The sequence below is a fragment of the Macrotis lagotis genome, chromosome X (assembly GCF_037893015.1).
Source record: "Macrotis lagotis isolate mMagLag1 chromosome X, bilby.v1.9.chrom.fasta, whole genome shotgun sequence".
In the NCBI taxonomy this organism is placed as follows: domain Eukaryota; kingdom Metazoa; phylum Chordata; class Mammalia; order Peramelemorphia; family Peramelidae; genus Macrotis; species Macrotis lagotis.
This window is the reverse complement of record NC_133666.1, coordinates 34,458,056-34,483,266: the sequence shown is the minus strand read 5'-3', so window position 1 is coordinate 34,483,266 and position 25,211 is coordinate 34,458,056. Positions and strand designations below refer to the sequence as shown.

General features: G+C 40.6%; 1 protein-coding gene across 1 annotated transcript in view; it reads right to left on the bottom strand.

Moving 5' to 3' along the window:
- The window catches only part of F9 (coagulation factor IX), a 48,058-nt gene that overhangs the window by 7,246 nt on the left and 15,601 nt on the right, over positions 1–25,211 (bottom strand). The window contains exons 5-6 of the mRNA XM_074199587.1: positions 15,521–15,649; positions 8,430–8,635 (exon numbers count right to left, since the gene is read on the bottom strand). Of these exons, the coding sequence (XP_074055688.1) occupies positions 8,430–8,635; positions 15,521–15,649 (335 nt within the window). The remainder of the gene's footprint in view (positions 1–8,429; positions 8,636–15,520; positions 15,650–25,211) is intronic.

The following is a 25,211-nucleotide window of genomic DNA, read 5'->3' as shown; positions in this document are numbered from 1 at the left end:
AGACACAATTCAAACAGACTGGAAGCTCAAGAGAGGAGGGGGATAAGCACTGGACAGTCCAGAATATTGGAGAGTGACTGCTGGCAATGGTGGGCAAATTGTGGGCAAGTAGACAAGTGGTAGAACCATGGACATGGGCAATGGTCCCAATTTTTCAAGAGCTCTGTCTACTCGTCATGACCTAACTTTTTAAAATAGTTGTTTACATCTGATGCCTCACCTTTGTTAACGTCCTTCCAAAAACGTCCTGCTCAGAACTGAACACATTCCTCTAGATCTGGTCTAACCAGGGCAGAGGACAGTGGCAACATTTCTTCCCTCTTTCTGGATGTTCCATCCCTGGCATGGTTCTAGGGGACTTCTGAGGCCAAAGTTCACTCTGAACATTGATTACATACAGATTTCTAAAAACATTTAAAGCACTGTGCAAACTAATGGCTCCTTCAACTAACTTTCCTCTGGGGCTAAATTGTAGAAGTAAATGGTAGATCGATTAATGGAAAAGGTAGAATTTTAGAAACTCTCCTATTAGAGATAAGATTGTATCTTTTTCTCTGAGAACACAGTTCCAAAAGTAAGTGTCCATCAGTTAACAAATATTTTTAAGAACTTACTCTGTAATAGATGCTGTGTTAGGCCCTGTACATGTGAAAGATAATAAAAGAAATAACCCCTGTTTCATAAAGTGCCCAGCAATGTGACCCTAGGCAAGTCATTTTACCACTGTTTGCCTTAATCCAATGATAACAGAAATGGCAAACCACTCCACTATCTTTGCCAAGAAAATCCCATGGATAAGTATAGTCTGTACTGTCCATGGGGCCACTAAGAGTTGGGCCTGCCTGGTCATCAACAAAATCTTGAAAAGAAATTTCCTATTTAAATTATGAATTGACATATCAACAAACACGAACATCTGAATAGATAACAAAAAAGGAGGTTTGCCTACAAAACCCTGAACTTGCATTACTTTTAAAAAAAAATCTATCTGAAATTGAACATCATAGTAACAAAACTCCCCTGCTCATCTGTATCTCTGGAATTTTCTTCTGCTTAACAATTTTACTTTTTCATTCTTTGCAAATAGCTCCTCCAAGGTCAGTGACCTTTACCCTTATCTTCCTTAACTACTTTTGACGTGGGTGACCCCCATGGGTCCTTTTGGATGCATACTCATCCCTGGCTTCAGGAAATACTTCCCTTTTTTTTTGGTTTTCCTCTCTCCATACTCATTCCTTCCTTTACTGATTCTTTGTTTCGTTCCTGATTCCCCAAAAGGAATCTTCCCTGTGGGTTTTCCCTTAGCCCCTTCTCTTGCCATACTCTCCATTGACAAGTTCATTCACTCCCATCACCTCTGTGCTAATGACTCCCAGGTGTGTACCTCTAGTCCTGACTTCTCTCTGGAACCTCGATGCTATTGTTGCTTGTCCTTTGTCCTTGAAGCAACTTCAATTGTCTACCTTCAGGACATCTGCCATCCTGTGCCTACAGAAAAGACTTTTTGAATGAGATTCTGAAGATATTAATGAGAAGTAGGGTCTAGTTGGTAATTACAGAGATTCAGAAAAAGGAGGCAAAAAAGATCAGCACTGAACATTTAAAAAAATACATGCAGGAGCCCCTTGGTTTTCAGAGAAGGATCTTTGTCAGGAAACTATTCCGATTAGCTCTTTGAAAATTTTCTAAGAAAAAAGTATTTCAAACAGAACAAATGATTAAAGAAATACATGGAAGAGAGCAGAAGGAAGTTCTTTAGGGAAGTTCTCTAGTTCTACAGACTAGTGGGGCAATTTTATTACTACTATGTTAAATTTCAGATAGACTTTTATTTTTTTTTTTTTAGATTTTTGCAAGGCAAAGGGGGTTAAGTGGCTTGCCCAAGGCCACACAGCTAGGTAATTATTAAGTGTCTGAGACCAGATTTGAACCCAGGTACTCCTGACTCCGGGGCCAGTGCTTTATCCACTATGCCACCTAGCCTCCCCAGATAGACTTTTAAAAACCATTTGTAACAGCTTCACGGCTTTGTAGGCAACCTTCTTTTTGGTTATCTATTGACAACAATGTTGTGGATTTCTCAATTCATAATTTAAACAGGAAGTTTCTTTTATAGATTTTGTTGTTGTGGTCCAGTCATATCTAATTCTTTGTGACCTGCTAGACCATATTGTTCATAGGATTCTCTTGGCAAAGTCACTGGAGTGGTTTGCCATTTTCATCTCCCATGGATTAAGGGAAACAGAGGTCAAGTGACTTGGCTAGGGTCAAACAGCTAATAATTGTCTGAGGTCAGATTAGAACTCATGTTTTCCTGACTCCATGTCCAGCATGAGCCAACTAGGTGTCTGACGAGAAACAAATGCAATGAAGAGGAAGGAGGGGAGAGAGGCTATCTAGAGTGATTGCTCATTCACTGACAAACTCATATTTTTTAAAAAAAAACATGAGTTGATTACCTTCAATTTAGAAAAACACCTATTATCTTACTATGTAATTTTGATATCTGTTATACTTTATGTTTCTTCCTTAAGGATATGATTTCTCTCTCATCACATTCAATATATACCATGGAAACAATATAAAGACTAACAGACTGCCTTCTGTGGGGGGGGTGAGGGAAGCAAGAATGGGGGGAAAATTGCAAAACTCAAACTAAATAAAATCTTTCTTAAAAAAAAAACAAAAACAAAAAAACCATGAGTTGGAGGTAAGAGCAAGGGCAGACCATGTCATATGATCCTATAAGAATCTTGTTAGGACTTTTCAAGCTGGGTAGAAAATAAAGTTGGAGAAGAAAATTGAGAACAATAGACAAGGATTTTTACGCTATAAGAGAGAAGCAAAAAGAATCCTAGATCTAGTACCAGAAGAAAATTTTGAACTCATCTAACCCAATCCCATCATTTTATAGATGAGAAAACTGGCACCCAGAGGGAGAAGTGATTTGGCCAAAGTCACATCTGCAATTAAGTCACTGAGTCAGAATTTGAACCCAGGTCTCTCAACTCCAAATTCAATGCTTTTTCAATCTCACCTGATACTTCATTAGAGAAGAGATGGAGTTACTGCTCAGGGTGAATGAGAGGAAATTAAAACATGATGAAGTCTCAGTAAGTAGAGCTGTTTAATTCTTCTATTACATAGATTTTCTCTGCCAAGAATGACAGACAGAACCAATATGGTTAAGAGGGAGCAGATGCCCATTATAAGTAGAAAGATAGAACTGTCCACGGTGAAGTCACCTCGCCCAGATAAATTCAATCCCAGGATATGGGGAAAAAAAAACCACTCACTTCCACAGCTATAGGGTAGGGGGAGTCAGGATTAGATAGCATTTGGTCTGAAAAAGATTCCAAGCTTTTAGTGAGCTGAAAACTCATTATCAATGAATAGTGTGATATTTATTGTTGTGGAGATCAAATGACATAACATGTAAAGTGCTTTGAAAACCTTAAATAACTTATTATACATGCTAGCTACTATTATGATTATTATCAATCTTTATATGACAGACAAAAATGCTAATGTGACCTTAGGCCACATTGAGATTCATCAATCTGTCACCTCCCTTGTCCTTCAGGAGCTTCCTGGGAGGGAATAATCTTTACATAATTAAATCAACACAAAATAAATATAGGTGAATGCAAGATAATTTTGCTGGGGAGGGGACAAGTCCTGGCAAATGGGAATTCCAAGAAGTGCAGTTCTTACTAGTAGGCACTTACTATCAGCCTCTTAGATAAAGGCATTGAAGAAACCATTATATTTGCAGATGGCCCAGAGTAGGGAGGGCTCATCACTACAATGACTGACAGACTCGAAATCCCAGAGGATTTGGACAGATTGGCCAGAATGGAAAAGTCCCAAGATGAAATCCAATTGAGATCAATATAAAGCCCAGCACTTAGATTTAAAAAAAAAGAAAGAAAGGAAGGAAATCAGCAGCACAAGTCTAGGATCAGAATGGCCCAGCTTACCAGAAGCCATTCCTAGGAAAAAGGATTTAAGGGTGTTAGCAGACTGCAGGCTCTGTGTGAGCCAACATTATGATGTGGTCGCCAAAGATGCTAATGAAATATTAGGTCCCATTACGAGGGGAGCAATTTCCAGATTGAGGGAGGTGATAGTCCTACTGTCCTCTCATGGTTTTGGAGCCCACTCAGCACCACCCCACTGACAAACAGTAGATTTGTGGTTCAGCTTCTGACACTCTCTCTGGTCTTTCCACTTGTTCACTACCTACTCCCTTCTCTCCCTCTCTGTCTTCTTCCTATTTTTCTTTTTCTTCCTCCTTTCTATTTCTCTCTTGGCCTTCTTAATTTTTTTTTCCTCTCCATCTCCCTCTGTGCTTGTGTCCGTCCTTTTCTATCTCTGTCTCCATTTGTTTCTTTCTTTTCTCTCTCTCTCTCTCTCTCTCTCTCTCTCTCTCTCTCTCTCTCTCTCTCTCTCTCTCTCCACTACACCTACACATACTTTATTATGATATGGTTATGATTATTATTAATTCTCTGAAATGTTCTGATCAGCCTCGAGTCCCATTAACCTTTCAGAGCCCCAATCAATCAGAGGAAATGGAGCTACTCAGGTTTTGTTTTGAACTCCCACTTTAAACCTAGATATCTTTTTTCTCAGCTTCTTAACTCTTGCTACATAGAGACACACACACACACACAGAATGTATGGGACATGAGGTACTCTGAACATAACTAAATGAGTGTCCTCTCTCTGACAACCACTGCTTGAAGCTTTAGAAAGAGATAGGAAGGGAGAAGAGAGAAAATGAAGAGAGAAGAAGAAAGGAAATATGGTAGGTAAAGGAATAATAATAATGCCTTCCAATAATGTTTTAAGATTTGCCACTCTCTCAAAAAGCCTTGTAAGGTAAAATAGGCAATGCAAATATGATTACCTAAGTTTTACAGTTCAGGAAACTGAGGCTTCAAGAGGGAAAGAGGCTTGCCTAGTTTCATACAACTAGTGTCACAGTCAATACTGTCAGATTCAGGATTTGAACCCAAGTCGTCTTGATTCCAGTCATCTTTGCACTACATCCTGATATATACCTCTAGAAGCAAACTTTGAGTATATTTTGGAGATTTTCCCCATCAGTTTCCTTCCCTGTCTGTCTATCAGCAGGGAGGGGATGGGGTACAATGTTTGAGGGGTAGTGCTGGTGGTGAATTTGAAATGTCTTGTCAAGGATGTTGAGGTTTCAGATCAAATCTGTAAAGGAGGGGAAATATGGTGGCCAAGAGGAGAAGAGCTTTACCTCAGGTACCTAAGTTATATCTGCTTTGGGTAAACTCAAAGTTGACCTTTGGGCAATGTTAGCTGCCAGGAAAGGAGGGAACCTTGTGAAAAAAAAACAGGCCAAAAAACTTTTTTAAGACATAAGAAAACCATCCTTTGGTTGAAAAATGTTTGTGAAAAATTAGCTACAGCCAGGTCCAAGTCACCCTGGGGCATCATCTCCGTGGGGACTCAGAAACACTGGGTTTTAGTCTTTGTGAGTCAGCAAATGGGAGTTAGACTTCCTGTGTTACTTGGCCTATTCACCAATGTAGTATTTTCAAACTGAAGCTTAGAAATCATGCAGTTGGCCTGGTTAACCTCTTCCCCCTTCTTCCTTTCCTTCTTTCCCTTTCTTTTCTTCATCCCTTCCTCCCTGACTTTTTTTCTGGTGATAAAGAAACTATTGAAATCCAACTAGCCTCGATTGAGCCCCTACTATGTGCTCTGTATTCTATATTAGTGATACAAAAACCAAATTGCCACTGTCCCTGACCTCAGGGAGCTTACATTCTACTGGGGGGAAACAACACATACACAAGGAATTAGACCATGAGGTCCTTGAGGGCAAGGCCTGTCTGTTGCCTTTCTTTGTATTCTCAGTACTTATCACAGTGCCTGGTGTGCAGTAGATGCTTAATAATGTTTACTGACTGACTAAAGTAACAGTCAAGTATATACAAAACAATGTCCAACAGTAACGTCAATAGGAACAGGTTACCCTACTGTAACGTCTTGGGAACGATTTTCTTTGAGTACTGTCAAACAGTTGATACCATAAGAAAGGGAATATCCTCTACTCTTTCCTTTCCTTCAACCTCCATATCCAATGAATGATTTACTTCAAAATATCAATAGGTACAGTTAATAGAATAATGATCTGGAGTCAGAAGACCAGAATTCAATCCTCAGATGCTTATTAGCTGTGTGACCTTGGGCAAGTCCCTTAACTTCTCTGGTTCTCCCTTTCATCATTTGCAAAATGAGGAAGTTGGACTCAGTGACCTTTAATATCCTTTCTAGTTCTAAATTATTGTTTTCTGACTGACATAAGCAGAGGTTAAGAGACAGTAAGATTTTCTTGATAGTATCAAAAAAAAAAAACCAACCCAGGCTATAATGGCACAAGAAGACAGTTAGAAATGGGACCCCAACTACTGGAAAAACTTGAAGCCTTGTGGATCTGATGTTGGCTTCCCAGAGGAGAATCCTATTAGACAGTGATTCTTGTTCCTGAAAACAGTAGGCAATTTCCAACTTTTTCCCCTTTCCTTTGCTTGCAGAAGCATGCTTAACTTCTTCTATCTTCCTGAAGATGCTTTCATATCTTATACCTCAATATTGAGAGTACATGACTCTTTTTTTAAAATTTTTATTTATTTAAGACAATGGGGTTAAGTGACTTGCCCAAGGCCACACAGCTAGGCAATTATTAAGTGTTTGAGGCTGGATTTGAACTCAGGTCCTCCTGACTCCAGGGCTGGTGCTCTATCCACTGTGTCACCTCGCTGCCCCAAGTACCTGGCTCTTTACACAAAAGGGGATATAGAATAGATATTAAGTTCTATTAGATAATACAAACATACACCAGGGTCAAAAGTCATCATAGTAGCAAGCATATTCCCAATTGCTAAGAATTATTTTGTCTAGATAGGATATATAGTAAGACTGATATGAGAATCCAAATGAAAAGGTCTTTTTCTGGATAAATAATTAAGTCACAGAAAGGGAGGGGAAAAAAGCAAAGAGCAACACAGCACAACCCTCCTACCCCTCATAGAGCATGATATAGTGAAAAGAATATTGTATTTGTAATGGAAAGACCTGGTTTAGGAATTCTGTGTTACTACAATACATAAGTGAAATCTTGGCCAAATCATTTCCCAAACAGAGCCTCCCTTTAGCTGGAAGGAACCTCTTCAGCTATGTGGGCGAACCCGTTCATGAAGGAACCCCATGTGAAACATATCACTCTTGGATAGTTCTAATTGGTAGGAAATTTTTCTTGACCTATAGCCCCAATTTAGCCTCTTTTCTAATTTCCAACCATGTTCATGATTCTTCCTTCAGGGCCAAGCAAAAGAAGTGGTTATTTGTAAGTCCTTCAAAACCTTGACCATAGCTATCACACCTCCTGACCACTGCTATCCTCTGCCCCCAGCCTTCTTTTCTTCAGGCTAAAAAAACCTAGTTTCTTCAACTTATTCTCATATTTTGTGACCTCAAGGTCCTTTACCAACCTTATTGTCTCCCTCTGAATTCTTTAGCTTTTCAATGTCCTTCCTCAACCTAGAATCTACCAATCATCTCCTAAAGAGAACCCTAAAAATAACAGTTCCATTAATATCTTAAGCAAAATCCAGAACTCTAGTATCAAATAAAAAATACTATAATTTCTAGACTTTAAGTAGGAAGGTCCCACAGTCAGGATTATATGGGGCCTGGTAGCTTCTGACAAAAACAAGCAAACAGAACTTGGAATACAGTATTCCAAAAGACAAAAGACATAGACTTTCATAGGCTAAGAAAGAGAATGATACCAAGGAAGTCACAAGCAAAACATATTTCTTGATCCTTAAGGGAGGATTAAAAGGAGGAAAAAAGAAAGGAAAAGAATATTAGAGAGGTGTCCCTTAGAAACGGGGGGATATCTTAACAAATTGCAGTATATGAATATGATGGAATTCAGACAATCCTGAACTGAGGGACAACAACATCAAGGAATAAAACTTTGAAGTCTTAAAAATATCTGCTTTCAGAGGTAGCTAGGTGGCACAGTGGATAGAACACAGGCCCTGGAGTCAGGAGGACCTGAGTTCAAATTCGGCCTCAGACACTTAATAATTATCTAGCCGTGTGGCCTTGGGCAAGCCACTTAACCCCACTGCCTTGCAAAAACAAAACAAAAAAAAACCTATATATCTTCTTTCCAGAGACTCTATGATGAAGTGCATTCCCTATCTCCTGAAAGTCACCAACCCCCCACCCCAAAGAATGAATCTCTAATGGTGGAATTCTGTATATTGGTGGGGAAAGATGTTTTGAAACAAGGAAACATTAACTAGCATCCCTCAAATTACCATCTGTTTTTAAGGCTGGCACTTTGTGTTAAGTCAAATTTACTCTGTGTACCATACCTGCCAAGGAATCTGCCCCTTCCAAGCAGATTCTCCACCAACGATTCGAGTCACGTCTTTATGTACTGGAATGATTTCCGTGACTGCATCTGGACTCTGTTCCTCCTCAGTAGAGTTGACAGTGTCCATATTGGAGAAGACGTCTTCAGCACGGGTGAATTTTGTAAGACTGTAAGGAACTGAAACTTTTCCACATGGATATGGTACTAGAAGAGAAAGAGAGTGTCACTCTTGTGGTGCTTCTCTTGGGAAATCGGAAAGCAAACAATCAGAAGGTCCTGCTTGGTGCTAGAGGCCCAGGGCAGCCTCACTGGCAGATATGAGCCAATGAATGGATTTTTTTTTTCATTTAGGTAGCAGTTATATTATGTTTGAACATTTGCAAAATTATTTATAAATATTATCTCCCTTTTTTACACAACAACCCTGAGAGGTAGATGCTAATATGCCCATTTTATGGATGAGGAGGTTAAATGACTTGTCCAAGATCACTAAGTATCTGAATTCACATTTGAACTTGGATCTTCCTGACTTAAAGCCTCAGTCTCTATCTACAATGCAACCTAATGGGGTGGGAAGTCCTGTCAAACAAATGGTTTAAATGTCTTTATAAAACACCCTGAATGTTTTCCAAGTCTGGACAGCTGAATAGTTATTTCCAATTACCCCTTTTCTGAGACAGGGAAGGACAGTGTCCTCAGGTTTCAAGACTGTATCATTCTAACCTTGAATACCACCTATAGCCTTTTCCTTTCCAAGTGAGTCAGCATCTCAGTTCCTGCACCTCCCACACAAAGAGGCCAATGGCCAAGCAAAGGAAACTGATAACAGCTTCTTAATCCAAGATATAGGTGAGCCAAACATGAATTTTCACCGTTACAGAGTGAAGGCCTGGAAATGACTCCATCACTAGTGATCATGATTCAATTCGCATCATCGAATCAAGGGTGGAGAGCAAGAAGGGGCCTCATTTTATATGTGAAGAAATAAAGTCATACAAATAACTCTGGATTTGAACCCAGGTCCTCTGACATTTCAGCCTAAGCCTTTTTTGCTATGCTGATCTAACTGAATAACATCTGTTAAATACCTACGATGTACGTATTGTATAAATTGTTCTAGGAACATACTAAACCATTCTCTGTTTTCAGAGTATGTGTTTTATTGAGGGCAAAACATGTCCACAGTTGAGTAAATAAAAATACAGGGTGAGGAAAACCACTTCCCCAATGCCTTTGGGCACCTTCTCTATAACATGTATGAGAGTAATGAGAGGCTAAGTGCTGGGTTTCTGATCAGAATATGGCAAAGGTAGGATTTGAACTCAAGTCTTCCTGACTTACCGGCCAACTTTCTTTTTCTACTTCTGTTATTTAACACTGCCCCTCAATAATACAAAACAACTACACATTAATGTTGAGTAGTTTCAAAGGCATTAAAAACCAGGAGAATCTAGTCAGACCTTTTATAGGAAGTGGCCCCTGAGGTCAACTGTGAAGGAAGCTCAGGAGACAGAATCTTCTAGTCATGAGCGACAGCCCATGCACAGGTATGATGGGAGGTGATCAAATATCTCAGATGTGGAATATCAGATAGACCAGTGTGGTAGAAATGGAAAATTTGTAAACTCGAGATTAGAAAGGTCAGTTAAGGTCAGACTGGGAAGGGTTGGCATTAAGTCCCAACTACAGGAGTTTTGATTTTATCCTAGAAGCAGTAGGGAACCAATGAAACTTCCTTGAAAAAAGTAATCTGATTTTTGGGGGGGGTTGCTTCTTGCATGGCATTAGGGTTGAGTGACTTGGCCAAGGTCACACAACTAGGCAGATGATGTTTGTCCTTCGTTCTCCAAGAGGACTATGACATCAAAAAAGTGATGTCATGACAAGTACAAGAATTGGATTTGAGGGAGGGGGGCTGTGCTAAGTCACCAGTTCCACTTTCTCCTCTGGAGCCATCTGGGTCCAATGTCCAGAATATAAACCAGGATGACTGGAGATGGCCCTGGATACAAGGCAATTGGGGCTAAATGATTTGTTCAAAGTCACACAACTAGGTAATTATTAAGTTTCTGAGGACAGATTTGAAGTGACTCCAGGGCTAGTGCTCTATTCGCTGCACCACCTAGCTACCCCTGGAAAAAGTAATCTAACCCTTCTGTGCATTGCTTTTCTCGGACATGAAAATGAAGGGGCTTTGAAGTATATCACACAGTGGAGCAAAAACTTATTGTGGCATCTTAGAACCTGTGCGACCTTGGACAAATAAATTAGCCTCTTAGTATCTCAGTTTTCTTTTCTGTAAAATGAAGGCATTGAACCAGAAGGCCTTCAAGGCCTTCTTATGAGCTGATGATCTTGTGAGCCTGGTGTGATATCACAGAGTCTAAACCTCCCAGTCTCCCTTTGCCCCTGGCCTTAGTTTAGTGATACTTTTTCTCTACTCTCCCATGGCCTCCCATCAGAAGCAAATGCCCAAATCCTTGACCATCCTTTTCTCAGGGTTTTCTCAGTCTCCAAGCCTCAGCAAAAATCCCGAAGCCCTCCTCCATCTCATGGACTGACTGTTAAAAAGGAAATCTGCAGCCAGACTCAGGGGGTCTCCAGATGCATTTCTATGTCTTCCCAGGTGCCTGAATGCCAAATGTCCCATTTTCCTTCTACCTCTGCATCTTGTAACCAATATTTCTATAGCAACCAGCTGTAGTGAGGTAACCACATGTACCCAAAGAGGAAATCGGGTTACAAAAGCTTCCATAGAAATAGAAAGCATCTGTAATGGCTTGGGAGAGGAGCAGAATGCCCGTGAGTGACAGCTAAGTTTATTTCTTGTTTAGTTCTCCCTCCAAAGCAAGTCAAGTTTAACAATGACTTGTTTCAAAGTTGGGGAGTAGGTCTCATTTTGTCTTCCCAAGCTCATGTCAGATAAGAATTTCTCCACTGCAGTGTTCCTGCCCAGATGGGCAATGGAATTTCAGAGTCTTAAACCATTAATCTCTGGGGAATTTGTTTTTCCCTTCCCAAGGTTACCTGAGTTTTAGCCAGTAGGAGATTTAGAGCCTACCAAAGGCCAGGAGGGCCAAACCGAGGGACCAGGCAGGGAGGTATTGTGGACATGGGTATAGCCTTAGAAAAGCTGGGACTATCAGAGAGAGTTTTTTTGCTATTTTTTTGGGGAGCAGGAAAAGCATTGGATTTGGAGCTGGGAGCAATCAGGTTCAGATCTTGCATCTTACCTTTATTAGTTTAGTGACCATGAGTGAGTCACTATTTCTCCTTTAGCCTTAGTTTCCTTATTTGTAAAATGGGTGTAATAACACCTACCTCACAAGATTGTCATGAAGCTCAAATGGGGAAAAATATGTATAAAGCACAGTGCAAATTTTAAAGAACAACCTAAATACCTGTATTATTGGTATTACTATTACTATTATATTTATTATCTTTTTGTAATGCATTTCAAATAGAAACTTCCCTAGCACAAGTCATATACTGTCCTGCTATTTTTATTATCCATTGTTCGATGAGCTTTTTCATAGATGGGTGAAATGACTTCTTTACAATGTATTATTTGTGCCAACACAATGGGCCAGTAGTGGTGTCAGTGAGCACCAGACAACTGTGGTTGCCTCTTGACCCCCCAGTTCAGCTAATGCAGTGAGAGGTGGCACAGGTACTTGGGAGATGTTGGCTGTATCTTTGGTCTCCTTTTGGCTTCCTTTCGGGCTCCTTAGCCTTCAAGGGTCACTTCAAAATGCCTTCCCTGGGCCACTCACTTATTAATATTCACCCCCTCCTTAATAGATCTGGTATTGATTTAATCTATGTGTACCTTATTTCCCCCCAAGTAGACTGCAAGCCCTTTAAGAGTGTGGGCAGTTGGACTTTTGTGTCCATGTCCCCAGCTCTTAGCTCCTAGGACCCTCCTTTGTACTTAAGTAGAATTTTGAGGGAGTGTCTTAAGGTTAAGCTAGGTGAGGTGACTTGCCCAGGGTCTCCTAGCTAGTAAGCATCAGAGGTGGGATTTGAGCCCAGATCTTCCTGACACCCAACCCTGAATCCGCCATGCTCTACCACCTTTATAATCAGCAATACGTTAATAGTTCTCAAATTGAATTGAATTTGCTTCTCGCAGAGGCCTCTAGCTATCAAAGTAGAGAGAGAACTAGGTTTGGAGGCAGGAGAGATCTGGATTCAAATCCTACCTCAGAAATTTATTAGCTAAGTGACCCTGGGCTGGTCACTTAACCTTTCTTGATCTGTTTCCTAAGTTATAAAAGGAGGGGTTGAACTTGAAGGCCTTCAAGGTCCTTCTCAGGTCAATGCTCTATGATCCAATGATTCAATTCCTAAATACCTGCAGTTTCTATCAGGGGTTGCTGAGTCAGGGACTGCTTGTCTAGAAACACTGAAGCACCCATGGCTAGTAGACCTCAAACTGCAACAGCTCAGACCCGATCTCTCTCAATACCTATAGCTAGAAGAAAGGGGAGAGAATGTTTCCCAAATGCCCCCCCCCCCCACAACAGGCACAGTGGGGTTAACACCTAGCTCGTACAGACACCAAAGCTTTAAAGATCATTCATTTAAGTTGCTGCAGAGGCACTCCTGTTTATTGGAGGCGCCTTCAATTTCCTCTGCTAAGATGCACCTTGATGCTGAGATAGGCAGGCCGCCTGTGTATGCCGGCAGGGCTCAAAATGTGATATACCAGATTAATAAGATTCCACCTTTGAGAAATCAGAAACACTCTTCTCCCTTATAAAATAGGCCCAAAGGAACTGCTTCTCAGAGGCAACTCCAAGGCGCTTCATTGGGTTGATCACCAAGAAATTATTTAGCCCCTACTGTATACCAGACACCATGCCAGCTGCTGAAGAGACAAAGACAAAAACAGTTCCTGTCTTCAAGAAGCTTGAGGCAAGGGGATGGGGCTGCTCTTGGGGTCAACAAATTTGCTTAGACAAGTGATGTACAAATATGTTTATGATAATATTTATAAAATATACATAAATCAATATAAGGCAGGTTTCTGTGGAGGACACTGGAACTTGGGCATATTAGGACAGGCTTCTGGTAGGAGGTGGCACTTCAGCTAAATTTTGAATAAAACTATGGATTCTAAGAGGCAGAAGTGAAGGACTGCATTTCAAGCATGAGAGAACAGCCTGGGCAAAAGCTTGGAGGTGGGATGCCAGGAGGCATAGGAATAAGTCATAGTGATAAGGTTAGAAAGGTAAGTTGGGTCCAGATTGGGCAAGTTGTTTCTCTCTTATGCCAAAGCATCACTGCGATCAGTGTCGTGAGTACTGACTTGTCCTCTGACTTCATGTTCAAAGACCATATTTCTGTGCGTGGCAAGAGAGTGGTTTTTGAACCTTTCTGAACATGAAACATCCAATCAACACAGTCCTTCTCTGAGGGGGCATGACCAAGCAGTAGCCTAGAAATATTGACCCAGAGAATTGATTCCCTGCAGCCCAGATGCATGGCATGGATCAATCTGACCAAAGGGTATAGCTGCAAGAGTGACTGAGAACATGCCAAGCTTGTTGGAACCCAGTTGGAGACCCAGGGATTTTCGATGATCTCTGCAGAGTCTCCTAGGCAGGGGCTAACAGAATCATCCTCAGAACACTCTATCTCTGAGTTTCTGACCCTCTTGGGATTTACCACTGATTAATTTGATTTACTGGCTCACAAATATTTAAACCAGCCTTGCCAAGTGGGGTTACCCCATGTTTTGAAAGCCTAAGAGAACACCACTAACCTTAAAAGAACTCAGGCTGTGGGGAGGGGACAGAAATGAAAAATTCATCTTGAAAGAAGGAAAAAAGACAAAGAGGAAGAAAGAAAAAAGAAAGGGAGAATAAGGAAAAAAGGAGGAAAGAAGGAAGGAAGAAGAAAAGAAAGGAAGTAGAAAAGAAAGAAGAAAAACATGGAAGAAAGAAGGAAAGAAAAGGAAGAAAGGGAGAAAGAAGAAAGGAAGAAAGAAGAAAGGAAGATAAAGGAGAGGAAGTAAGCAAGACTAAGAAAGAAAGTAAAAGGGAAGGAAAGGAGAAAGAAAGAGAAAGAAAGAAAGAAAGAAAATAAAGTAAGAAAGACTAAGAAAGACAGAAAAAAGGAAGGAAAGGAAGAAAGAAGGAAGAAAAAAAAGAAGGAAGGGAAAAAAGAAGAAAGAAAAACAAGGAAAGAAAGAGGAAAGAAGAAAAGGAAGAAGGAAGGAAAAAAGGGAGGGGGGAGAAAAGAAGGAAGGAAGGAAATTTAAGAAATTTGAGAATTCCCACACTAGTCATTTCAAAGTATTTGTGATTGAAGAGCATAGTTTGCATTTTGATTTGCTTGGGTACCCCTAGTGTCCAACATATTGCCTGGCATCCAGGAGGCATTTAATAAATAAAGGAATTAGGGAAGGGACATTGGAGATCTAATTCAGGGGTTTTCCTCTTTTTGATGACCTGGTCCCTTTGGCAGCCTGAAGAAGCCCATGGCCCATTTTCAGGATAATATTTTGAAATGCATGAAATAAAATCCCTAGAATTTCCAAGAATATCCATCTTATCTATATCTAGGTAAATCTAAGTTCTCAAACTCTAAGGTAAGCACCTCTAACTAGTCAAATCTTGTTAGATGCAGAAAATGAGATTGAAAGGAGGAAATTCTACACTTCTGATTCTAACTCTAATAGTCCCAGAATTTCTCCTTCTCTCCCAGCTTCTGTTCTTTTGTACAAACCAGCCCAGGTGCCACCTCCTGAAGGAAATATTTTTGAACCCCCCCATTGGATAGGATCCTCCCACCTGAAGAAATCTTGTGTGTGTATGTATATATATATATATATATATATATATATATATATATATATATATATATGTATATGTACATGCTGTCTCCTCCAATAAAATGTTAAGCTTCTTGAGATCAGGAACTGTATGTTTGGTTTATGTTTGTATTTTTATGGCCTAGCATCATGCCTGGTACATAGTGGTGCCTAATAAATTCTAGTTAGAACTTAATAAATGCTGTGGGTGAATGGATTTAGTATGGATGAACTTAGCTGTAGGACTTTAGAGAATCTGGTTCAATTCGGACCTGCGGGTTTACAGGACTTCTGGTCTTCTGCCAGTATGTATCCCGAAGTACAGGAACACACCACCTTGTTCAAGTTGTTCATCTTGCAGAATTGCTTACAGCCGCCATTTTTAATGCTGCAGCTGGCATCTGGAAGGGAAGTCAGTTCTTCAGTCAACCAACATCTGCTATACAAAGATAAGCAAAAAGAAAGACAACCCCTGCCCTCAAGGAGCTTACATTCTAATCAGAGAAGACAACCCATAAAGGGGGACCCAAAAAGCCTGGGGGAATTGAGAGTCGTAGGCACCTCAGCTGGGCTTGTTGGTTATGTCTGGAGGAGGAGGAATGGTTGTTAACAGGATCGTCTTCAAAATAGAGGTTCTAGAAAGAAGTCACCTATGGGAGAAATGGGGATTCCTTTTGTGTATGGGATGGACTAGGTGACTGCCGAGATTTCCTTTCAACTCACTTCTGTGATTCTGGTTCAAGTGAAGCTTTTTTTAAACTGAATTATAAGACTTTATATATTTTTACCCATGTTGAATTCAGTGTAGACAACAGTGGTATCACTGGAGGAATTTGGAACTCAGGAGGATGGCACAGGATGATAGATTGGGAACTGGAAGAGACCTTAAAGATCATCTAGCCTGATATGTTTATTTTTTGAGATAGGAAAAATGAGAGATGAACACAAGAACTGTCTTCAAGTATTTGTGGAAGTGGGAGGAGAAGACTAGTTATTTTAACTTCAGAGGGCAAACTGAGCAGGGGCAATGGAAAAGGAGATAATTCCAGCTGTCTCAAAGTGAGTGGGTTGCCTTCAGGAGGAAATGGGCTCTTCTCAAATGGAAGCCCATAGGAATTAGAGGGTGGAAATGGGCCCTTTTCCATTGGAGGCCTTCAAGTAGAAGCTGATATGGACTAGAGGGCATTCTCATTCCTGTATGGCCCGTAATTGAATCAGGAGCAGGAAGGGGGCTTCTGAGGTCACCCAGACTGATCCTCTCATTTTTTGAGAAGGGACAATTGAAAGGGGAAGTGATTTGCCTGATGATGTATGGGTAGTAAAGTGGCAAAGCTGAAGTTTAAGATCCAGGTCTTCTGACTTTAAATTCAGTTTTTTTCCACTGTACAGCACTGCTACCAGGTAAATAAAAAAGTAAATATTTTCTCAAGGGGGCATTACAGGAACTGGCATTCCACCCCTGTCTTGGAGATAATCCCCAAGTGCTTAATCTAGGTTTGTAGCTGTTTTTAATGAATACAAATGTGACTTTGTACTTTTCTTAAAAAAAAAAAAATAAGACCTTTTCCCGCTCCAGCCAGTGCTGATAACCTTGGCTATTTTCCCCTTCACTTAGTATCATTGTATTTCTATCCAGAAATGTGAAAGTGTACAGCCAAAGCAAACAAGCCTTGGAGAGACTGTTCAGCCAATCTGTAGATGAGGTGAAGGGCTGACAATGGAGGGAGCCTTTTGGCCTGTCTGGGTCTCCATCCCTTCCCCATCCACCCACCACCAGGTCAGATTCTGTGTCCTGTGACTACTTTGGTTATTTCCTACCTTCATCCTTGCCCTGTGGCTCCAGGGATCCTCTAAGCTGGGAGATTCTCATTGTCAGAGCATAGAGCTAGTAAATAGGTCTGGAATGGCCTTTAGAGGTCATCTATTCTAACCTCCTCATTTAACAGATGAGAAAACTGAAAGCCAAAGGGAGCAAAGTGAATGACCAATTACAAGACCATAGAGCTGAAAGGGATCATGGGCCAGTTAATTCCTGCCTTCCCCAGCCCATCCCCCTCTGCCTATAAACTGAAATCTAAAAAAAAGGTCAAGTGACTTGGCCGAGATCATGTAAGTGTGGTTGAGCAGTACTTAAACCTTCATTTGTCCAAGATCAGTCAGGGGGTAAGTAGCAGACACAAGGTCCAAAGGCAGGTTGGAGCATCATACACTTGGCTCTAGGAGGGGTCGATGAAATCTTCTTATCCAACCCATTTATATTAGAAATGTGGAAACTGAGGACTAGAAAGGATCCTTAATTCTAATTCTAGTTGACTTTCCATGGTCCTCTGCTGTGGATTGGCTTGGGGCATGCCATGGTATAGAATGGAAAAAAGGCACTAGATTTGGTTCTGGATAACTAAGACATTTATTCTGATGCTCTTGCACCCCAGCCTACACCCACACCTACCTTACAGAACCAGTAGATGAGAGCCAATAAGGCCCTGTTCCGACGTCCTTTGTCCAGCAATAGCAACCCTTTACTACTATTCTAAAGGTTACTAACTTCTCACCTAGAAGCAAACTATTCCCCCCTGGTTCCCATTCTTTCATCTTCAATCTCCAAAGCATATCACACTGACATCCTGTTCTAATCTTAACCCTTCCTCTGTGCCCTCTAGAATTCATTTGCCATAGTAAACAAACTTCCCTTTGTCCTGGACCTCTTTCTCTCACTTCTCACTTTTGCCTGTGATGATGTTATGTTCCCTCCTCTCCACCACTGGCCAACACTCCAAACTCTGGTCCTGGGGGCTGGGGCAGGATGTGGATTGGTATAGTATTTTGCTCCTTATTTCAATTCCAAGCTCTTCCTTTATCACCATCGATCAGCAATATCTCCTTTTTTGAAGTTCCAAAATACCTTTCTCCCAATCTCTCATGACTATTGACTACAGACTTCCAGAAAATTCTCCTTTTCTCCATCCTTTTCCCATCTCCTGCCCTTATAATTAGCAGGAAACTCCAACATGCGTGTCAATGTTTCCTTAGACTTCTTAACCTCCAAATTCTTTAGTTTCCTTAAATTCTATGACCTATTCCTTTATCCCACCATAATCATACATGAAGTCATACTGGATCTTATTATGACTTATAAGTGTTTGACTTTTCTAATTATAAGTTCCTACATTTTTATATCCTTTGTAGAGACTTCTGATCACTCCACCTCACAATCCTTTCTAAAACCATTACCCTTTCTCTTGCCTCACTGCCCCATCTTTACTCTATAGTTTGCTACTTCAATTCTTCACTATCCTTTCTTCTCAAATTCCTTGCCTCTTTGTCCCATTACCAGTTATGGTTTGCCAAATCTTGGGATCATCTTGGGATTGCTCCCATCACTCACCTCCTGCATGCTTACTCACAGGCTGTTGAATAGTGCTAGAGGAAATCACCCAACTGAACTTGTACAGTATAAATTCATTTTTATCTAAATTAAAATGAGTCCTCACTACAGTGAGGAATTTTTTTTACTCTTCCATGATTGATTCCCTATCTTAATCCCTACAAAGGTTATACCATATCTTCTCTTTTTTCCCTCCTCAAATCTCACACACTACACTTCCCCATTATGTCACCTAAGGGCCCTATTTCTTACTTTACTGAAAAAAATGAGAACATTAGGTATGACCTTCCTCTAATCTCTTTTTCTTCATTTCAAATCCCCTTGATATCATCCTCCATTCTCTTCTCCTTTCCCCCATTCTCTGACAATGAGATGACCTTTCTCTCTACCAAGGAAGATGATTTCTCTGCATGTGGTCTTATCATATACCATCCTGACTTCTCCAGAAGATGACAGCATTGATTACCACCCCCAAAACCCACTTCAATCGTCAATCTCTTCAAAACGTACAAAAAAGATAAAAAACTCTCTTCACTAGACTTTGCTACCACCTCAAGCAATCTTGTATCTCTCATCTCTTCCTCAAAGATCCTAGGAAAAACTGTCCTTACCTGCTACCTCCACTTCCTTTCCTCTCCCTGATTCCTCAGTCCTTGGCAATCTGGCTTCTGATTTCATTCTCTCTTAAAAGTCATCAGTATTCTCTTATTTACCAAATCTCATGATTTTTTTTGCCAGTGGCATTAAGTCCTATTGCCAGCTCTTTCCTCTGAAGTAATGCCTCTTCTTTGGCCTCTCATGATGTTCTCTTGGTTTTCCTTCTACCTATCTGACTATTCCTTCTCCATGCTCTTTTCTGGTTCATCACCCATAAAACACAGACACATATTGGTGTTCCACAAGGCTCCATTATAGGAACCTTGACTTTCTTTATCTCCATTCCCTCTCTGGGTGACCTTCCTACTTCCTAGGGGTTTAATTAGCATCTCTATGTAGATGACTCCCATATTTCTGTATCCAGATCTAGACTCATTTCTTCCCTGATCTCCAGTTCCACATCATCAATTATTTATTGGATATTTCAAACTAGATGTCCCAGAGACAACTCAAGGTCAACATGTCCAAAACAGAGTTTGTTATCTTTTCTTCAAATCCATCCCTCTTTAGAGCTTCACTAGTCCTCTTGAAGGTCTCACCATCTTTCTAATCTCCTAGGTTCTTAACCTCAGTCTCTTCCTTGACTGTTCACTGTCCTTTACTTCACATGTCCAATCAGCTATCAACCATTGCCATTTCTACCCCCAAACATTTCTGCAATCCTAATTCTTGCTCTTTTAACACAGATTTCAATTTAGTTCAAGCCATCTTCAGTTATTGAAAGTTTTCTGATAGGTCTCCCTGCCTCAAGTCTCTCCCTATTCCAGTCCATGCTCCATACTGTTACCAAAATGGTTTTTTCTTGAATGCAAATGTGACTATATTATTCCCCTTACTCTTTCAACTCCGTGGGCTCCCTATTACCTCTGAAATCAACTATACACTCCTATAACTTTAATGCTTTCACATCCTGAACATCTACCTGTACTCCTAGCCTCTTTTGACATTCCTCTGCTTTCCCAATTCAGTTCAGTCTAACTGGTCTTTCTGTTCTTTACACACATCACTCCATCTTTCTTGCCATGCCTTTGTACTGGCTATTCCTCTCTAGTAATGGCTATTCCTTTCTAATGCTCTCTTTTTTCTCCTCCACTTCACAGAATCCCTCTCTTCCTTCAAGACACAACTCAAAAATCACTCTCTAATATGAAGCCTTTCCTGTTCTCTCCAACCGATAGTACCTTCCTTCCCAAATGACCATTTTTTTTTAGGTTTTTGCAAAAGCAGTGGGGTTAAGTGACTTGCCCAAGGTCACACAGTTAGGTAATTATGAAGTGTCTGAATTCAGATTTGAACTCGGATCCTCCTGACTCCAGGGCTGGTGCTCTATCTACTGCACCACCTAACTGTCCCTTCAAATTACCATTTTTAAAAATGGTTTAAAAATGATTTTGTATGGGGCGGCTAGGTGGTGTAGTGGATAAAGCACCCACCTTGGAGTCAGGAGTACCTGGTTTCAAATCCGGTCTCAGACACTTCATAATTACCTAGCTATGTGACCTTGGGCAAGTCACTTAACCCCATTGCCTTGCCAAAACATAAAAAACTGATTTTCTATGTATACTTATTTTATGTATATACTTATTTGTATACTCAATAGAACATAAGCTCTTTGTAAGAAGAGATCATTTCTTTTATTGTATTTGTAACCTCAGAATTTAGTGACTACTACAATGACTGGCATATTGTAGACATTTATTCAATATGTTTTGGTTGATTGATTGAGATCTCTTTGTTGGCTCTCAGTTTCCTTCTCTGTAAACTGCGACAGGTGAAAGAGAAGCTTTGTAAGGTCCTCATAGACTGAAATTCTATGATTCTGGAAGAGTTCATCTTTCAAAATACTACCTCTCATGGAGCACTTTTCCACCCCACCCCTGCCCCATGCTAACATTAACAGGATCCCTCTGCCCATTCACATTTACTTACAACCAACTTTGTGATAGGACAGTTTATAGTCCCCATTTCTGCTTTCCTTTCATCTAACCCTCAATCTTTCCTGAAAATATAAACAGAAAGGCTTGCTGGACAATGAGGTCACCACAAAGTTCCTTGTTGCTATTTATTTAGCTAAATCTGCCTAATCCCCACCTCTCGACCCTTCCATCACCTCCCCATCCCCACCAGAAACCAACATATAGAAAAAGCAGCACCATATTGAAGAGTGCAGCTTTTGATATTTGAAGTAGAAATGTCACATTTGAAAGAAGTATTAATTTGTATGTCATAAAATATCTGCCCTTCTCAGCTGGTTGAGGAATTATGAGTTATGTGCCTTTCATAGGGTAGGCAGTGAGGTGACGCAGTGGATAGAGTTCTAGGCCTAGAGTCAGGAAGGTTCATCTTACTGGGTTTAAATCTTGTCTCAGACACTTACTAGTTGTGTGATCTTGGGTAAGTTACTTCATCCTGTTTGCCTCAGTTTCCTCATCTGTAAAAAGAACTGGAGAAGGAAATGGCAAACCACCCTATGCCAAGAAAACCCCAAGTGGGGTTTGGTCACACAATAGGAAACAACTTGAACACAATATACACCCTTGAAAGCAAGGTGGGAGGCTATGGGTGCAGGAAGTCCCATGTAATAGTAGCAGTCTAGTGACTGGTTGAATCCTGGCTACTGGCCAGGAGTAAGTCCCTCAATCGAGTCACCCTTAGTTGCGTCTACTCTAAAATGAAGGGGCTGGACTAGAATCCAGTCCCTAGGTGATGTCTTAAGTCCCTTCCAAGCCTCAAGCTAAGACCCTCTGATATGGGGGCAAGTCACTTCCCAACTCAGAGGATCTGAGAGATAAAAGAGTTTGAATTTCCTCCAGGAAGGGGTTAAAACAGATAATCTCCTGCATCCTTTCCAACTCTCTCCATTTGTTGTACTGTAGGTCTGCTGACCAGAGTGCAACTGTGATCTCAGTTTCTACTTAGATTTTCTTCTGCAGAAGGGGAGTAGAGACCCAAGGGGAAGTGAGAAGGGGAAACCCAAGAAAGTTTTTTAAAAAGGTTTACTTTATAATCATAACCATTGCCCCAGCATAATCTCTTTCCTATCTTAGTTAAGCTTGATTAAAAAATTATTTATTTTGATCTTTTTGTGGAGTCGGTAGATCTATTTTTATTATCATTTTGCTAAAAGTACTGTATAAACTGGGAAGACATTACTGCTAGAAGAAGAAACCCTAGAGTCAACTTTATTCAGGGGAGGAAACCAAGGCACACAGATAGTAAGGGATTTGATCTCTTTCATCTCCTTTGTAAAAACCTCCAACCAGAGATGAGGGACTCAAGATGAAGAAAAAGACATAGATTTTCTCATGACGAAAGGGTAACTTTGCTTTGCCTGACTATTTATTGCAAAATTGTTTGTTTTTTTTAGCTAAGATTGAGAGTAGGGGGTAGACATCCTCCCCTCAAAGGAAGCCAAAGGAAAACAGGTCATTCAAGCATTTAAAAAATACATAGAGGGGAATGTAGTCCCAGAAAGTATCACAGACAAGCAGGATGGCTCTCCAAATTTCATATTGAATTTATTCTATTTTTCAAAAGAGAAGCCAGCTGTATATTCCAGTGATTCCCAGTTTCAAGTACAATTCTATTTTTCAGTCCAGTTTTTCTCTGGGGAAGAAAATCATTATTTTGCTTGGCTAAAAGTTCAGAACAAAAACATAAAATTTCAAAGTTTAGAAAAAAACTAATGAAATACCTCTAAATTTGTAACTGGCTGAACCAAAAGAACAGGCCCTTCCTTCCATCCTGAGTCAGAGTAGAGATCCATATGCCACTAGGCCCAGACCAGCTCCAGGCCCCAAGAGAGCCAGCAATTACATTGGCTTCCCTTGAGCCCCCAAAGTTTTTCTTTTTTGAGACGATAAAGTCATTTAGGAATATTTAATGCTAGGGACCAGTTTCAATTATGCTTTCTTTATTGAATGCGTAATTGGGTTATTCCCTCTGCTCCCAGGCTTTCATTATTTAAGCTGATAATAAGTAACTACTTCAAAGATTTCTTTTTGTTTCTACCTTAAGGGGAGCTGCATTAGGCTGGGCCATTCTAGAGCAAGAGTGCATTTCAGGTGAATGCTGCTAGCTAGAATGGGAAATGATTGAGCTCCTCCTCCCACCCCCTCCCAGCAAATAAATAAATGCAAGACTCTTTTTCTACCACTGCAGAATTTAGCAACTCTTAAAGCTGAAAGTATGGACTCAAAGCTGGGGTTCAGCTAATCAAGGTGAGGGGCTCAGTCTTTGTACTGATGAGGAAACTGAGGCAAATGGGGTGAAGTGACTTACCCAAGGGAACACAACTAGTAAGTGTCTGGGACCAGATTTAAACTCAGTAAGATGAGTCTTTCTGACTCTAGGCCTGGCACTCTATCCACTGCATCACCTCACTGCCCACCCTATCAAAAGTACATAACTCACAATTCTTCAACCAGCTGAGGAGGGTAGATATTTTATAACATACAGGCAAATTAATACCTGTTCCTCATCTCTTCTCCTTCCTGTCCTTCCCTTTGCCTAATGTTGTATTCCTTTTCATCTGGGGGTGAGGGAGGGCATGTTTTGAAGAGAGACAGTAGAGGGATCTCTTGGTACCTTTATGGATGACTGTGGTTCTACCTCATTGTCTGTGTCCCTTTGATTCTCTTGTTCTTTTAAGTTTGTGGCTTCTTATGTCTGCTTATCTCAGAACTTTGAATTGTGTGTTCTTCTGTTGGCACCATGAAGCCTGTGATACTCTATATCCACCAAGCCCAGGTCCTTTCTCTTTCTTCTGTATGAGATTTGGAGAAGAAAAAGAATCATTTATGAACCCAGGGTTCCTTCCACAAATATGGTGCCAGTTTCATCTGAAGATGGTAAAACATGGAGTTGAGGATCTTTGGGTTTTGATTGGACTAGTCCATCTCCCAAAACTCGGGAAATAGTTTTTCAGGATAGAATTAGCATTGAGGTTGGGAGTGGGTGGAAGGATGTTGTTGATAATGGTCATAGGATCAGAGGATCTTGGGACCTAAGTATGGAATCTAGGAAGGGACCTCAGAAGCCATGTAGTTCAACCCCTTACAGTTGAGGAAACTAGGGAAGTGATTTGTCCAAAGTCAGATAGGTATTGAGCATCTGGGGTGGGATGGGAACTTCAGTCTTATAATTCCAGAGACAAGATGCCTTATACATAAATACATTGGTGAGATGTAGATGACTAGATTGATTTTGTACATTAAAGGATTAGGCAAAAAGATTTGGTGAGGAAGCCTGAGATTGTATAGGACAATGAGCAGTGTTCCACCTAGTTGGAATTCAGATATGAGTTTCACTGCTTCTTTGACCATAGCCAGTTGAATGCATGCATTATGAAATTTGTCTGAAAAAGCAGTTCCCTTCGGCACTTTCTATGACTCCAGAAGGAGGAAATGATTAAACCATGTTAAGAATCCACCAGGTATTCTACTCTTGCTAGAGAGAGACCTCCAGAAGAATTCAATTAAATTTAAGCTCTTTGAGGGCAGAATTGCTCATCTTGTCTTGTATTCCCAACACCTCTCATATTTCCTGGCACAGAGAATTGTATTATAAATTCTGGAAGAATTGGGTTATATGTTAGTTTCCTGAGGATGTGGCTACTTAACAACTTTGACTGGAGAAGTGCATGATGGTCAGCAACAAGCAATAGTATATAAGTAATTAGGAATTACACAAAAGAACATAAAGGATGTCATCCAAGAAATGTATGAGAGAATAAGAAGATGGACTGGTCACATGGCAAGAGTGAGGCTAATTAGTGGACCACCTCAGGACTCCAATGATATCTTTGTAATGCGAATAGACTATAAAGAAGTTCCCCTGGTAGGTTGAGTATACTCTTACCCTCTCCTCTGATGGTAAACTGATGGGGAGGCCTGGATGAGTTACAATTTTCTTCTTCGGAG